Genomic DNA, 3,032 nt, shown 5'->3' with positions numbered 1-3,032 from the left:
GGTCCAAGTCAAGTCTCAAGTCTTTAGGGTCCAAGTCAAGTCTAAGTCTCTAATAGTAGGGACTTAAGCGCGACTCAGGTCCGAGTCACGAGTTCCCATCTCTGGTTTCAAGTCAAAAGTCTAAAGCAAATGAAAGTCAGCACTACCTTCTGAATTTTCCCCATGTAGCAGTGGACTCGGACCAAGGACAGGTAATCCTGAGCGCGCTCGTAAAACTGCAGCGCTGACTCCATGTCGGACTGGCTCTCCAGGTACTGGGCCCACCACTTGTAGATGTTTCTGCATCAATAAAGCTGACTGTTTAAATGTAACCTAACCCGTGTACTTACTGACACTGTCTGAAGAAGATAACAAAAAATATAGATCAAGGTTAAACTCACCTATCTTTCATTTTGTTAACATAAATTTCTAAAGATGCTGTGTCATCCTGAAGCATTCGGGGCACTTCAACCCTGTGTGTGTCTGATTTCTCATAACTGTGAGGGAAGAAAATAAAAGGCTTATGATCACATATGACGTCTATGGTAAATTAAAGACACAAACTCTAGTCTGCATCCTTGTCATAAAACTACACATCATCTTACTAAGCAAGCGCCAGCGTCTTGTCGCCCATGGACTCCAGGTATCTGGCGTATTTGTAGTAGGTCGTGCGCAGATGGATACGATCGTGACTTTCAGCGACCTCCAAAGCTTCCTGCCATCGGCCGGAGGCCTGGTAGAACGTGTTCAGCAGGTCATAGCGTTGACAGCTCTTGTACAACTTTTCTGCATCTTCCTGTTGAAGGACAGGAAAAGAAGATGGAAAGTAGAGGTGGGAATMTTTTACTATCTCACGATTGGATTTGATTCTGATTTTTGGGGCCACGATTGAATTCAAAATCAATTTTTCATTTAAAACTGATAATGTGAGCCCATTCGTCATGTTCCCAAATTGCTTCATTTTCATTTTGCAAACCTTGCACACAGTGAAGCTCATCAAACTCGTTCAGTGAAAACTAAAATGAGCCCAAATCTTTGCATTCAATGAAGACAGGGTCAGTTGAATCTCTCTTTCCTCCAGTTTTGTAGTTTCCTCTTTGTTTTGGTGCTTTCTGTGCATGCATACATTCCAGAACCAGCTGCGTGGTGACATCAGGATGTCCCACGTAGTTACAAAATTGAAGGCTGACAGCCATTGGATTTAGTTTTTTATTATTATTATTATTTTTTTTTCTTTAAAAATCGATTTTGGGACATTTTAAATTGATTCTGAATCTTTGTAAATGAGAATGTGAATTGATTGTTTTGGTACACCCCTAATGGAAAAATAAAGTAGCTTTCAGTCAGGAAAGTCCCGCAGCTTGTGCGCAGTGACATGTTTGGGCCTAAATAGAGGATGTGTTATTTGTAGCAAAAAGGTGTGGCTTTACTCTRTGTTGGACAGCAGTGGGGTTTGTATGAGAAAATATTCTAATAGTTGTTTTATATTACCTACTTTCCCCTGCTTTTTTAATTTATACAATTTATCTGAAAAATCAAATTCTCCAAACAAGAAAAAAAAGTGGCATGTGCAGACAAAGCTAAGTAAAAAAAAAAGAATAAAAGAACAATGACAGTTTTCATCTTCTTTACGGTAACACATTAATAAAAGCATTTACACCTGAATGTCTTACTAGCATGTTGAGCTGGATGGCCAACATCGCCACTTGTGCTTCAGGTTCAGGCTCGAGCTTCGCCTCCTTTACCGCTTTTGCTGCCCTGGCATTCCCCATATTCCCCAGGCACACTCGTGCTACGTCCAGCCGGCGGGTTTTCACACACATCCGTGCCATGTTTTCCCATACCGCTTTGCTAGAGAGAAAGGAGAAGGGGTCGTTCGCATGGATTGCTCATTCCAGTGGCATTTTATTTTTCAACAGCTCAAACATTGGTACACATTTACGTACATCCGATAAGAGATTTCCTGTTTAGGGAAAAATACAATGCTGATGCATATTAGAGTTATTCTCAAGCTATTTGCAGCCCGGTTTTGACCCTGAGTCAGTATGCCAATGAAAAAGCATGACGAATTTACAAACAGTTCACATGAGTTTGAAATTAAGGCACAAAATGTGCTTTTGGTTCTCTCTCCTCTTCTTTTCCCCGTTTTGGCTCGATGACGTAAATCAATCCCTTCTTTTTTTACTTTAGCTTCAGTTTCCAGAATGAAAATTCCACAACCATCTGGTTTCTATTTGCATTTCTCCCTCCCATCTTTGCTTTAGCAGATACAGATGTGGGTTGTTTATTGAAACTCAAGCAACAGGAAATACCCCAAATCTTTAGGGGCCCTGTTAAAAGAAGAGGCCAAGTGAAATGTGAACGCGAGAGCAATCAAGTGTCAACCAAAAATTATACCTTGTATGGCCACAGACCACACTGATAAAACTGTTCAAACTGCTGCACACAGAGCGGCGAGATCTAGAGCCAGAAAAGGAAAGACAAGAGAAGAAACAGGTCTACATTTGGCCCCTCTTCCCATCCTCTTTTCCTCTCAGGAAACACATCCTGTTGGCTGACTGTGGTGGCAAATATGCACATGAGAGACAGGACTTTAACAAAAGCCCCCTTGGTCTGTAGACAAAAGAATATACAAAACAGTGACGTCCAAGAGCAGGTTTTTTTTTTTGGACACTCACGTGCACAGACACACACATACACACACATACACTTAAAATGGATCATTAAGAAGACCACTGTTAGTTAAAAGCTCACAAGATGTGCAAACTGAYGCCTTGATGGAGAGCAACACCCCACCATTTTGACTCTTTTTTTTCACATTTTAACTCTGATTTCAAGCATTTGCAGTGTGTCGTCTACAGTTAGTGTGCATATGAGAGAGAGAGAGAGAGAGAGAGAGAGAGAGAGAGAGAGAGAGAGAGAGAGAGAGAGAGAGAGAGAGACCCTGCCTCTGAGAGAGAGAGCCTGCCTCTGAGAGAGAGAGAGAGAGAGACCCTGCCTCTGAGAGAGAGACCCTGCCTCTGAGAGAGAGACCCTGCCTCTGAGAGAGAGAC

At 42.0% G+C, this 3,032-nt stretch overlaps 1 protein-coding gene across 1 annotated transcript in view; it reads right to left on the bottom strand.

The window, feature by feature from the left end:
• Positions 1-146: 146 nt before the first annotated feature.
• The window catches only part of ift140 (intraflagellar transport 140 homolog (Chlamydomonas)), a gene marked incomplete at its 3' end in the record, with an annotated part of 22,830 nt that continues 19,944 nt past the window's right edge, over positions 147-3,032 (bottom strand). The window contains 4 exon segments of the mRNA XM_014008192.1: positions 147-279; positions 381-476; positions 585-775; positions 1,653-1,830. Of these exon segments, the coding sequence (XP_013863646.1) occupies positions 147-279; positions 381-476; positions 585-775; positions 1,653-1,830 (598 nt within the window).

The sequence above is a fragment of the Austrofundulus limnaeus genome, unplaced genomic scaffold (assembly GCF_001266775.1).
Source record: "Austrofundulus limnaeus strain Quisiro unplaced genomic scaffold, Austrofundulus_limnaeus-1.0 Scaffold48, whole genome shotgun sequence".
Lineage (NCBI taxonomy): Eukaryota > Metazoa > Chordata > Actinopteri > Cyprinodontiformes > Rivulidae > Austrofundulus > Austrofundulus limnaeus.
Note: the sequence above shows the minus strand (reverse complement) of the source record. Positions and strands in the feature narration are given on the sequence as shown.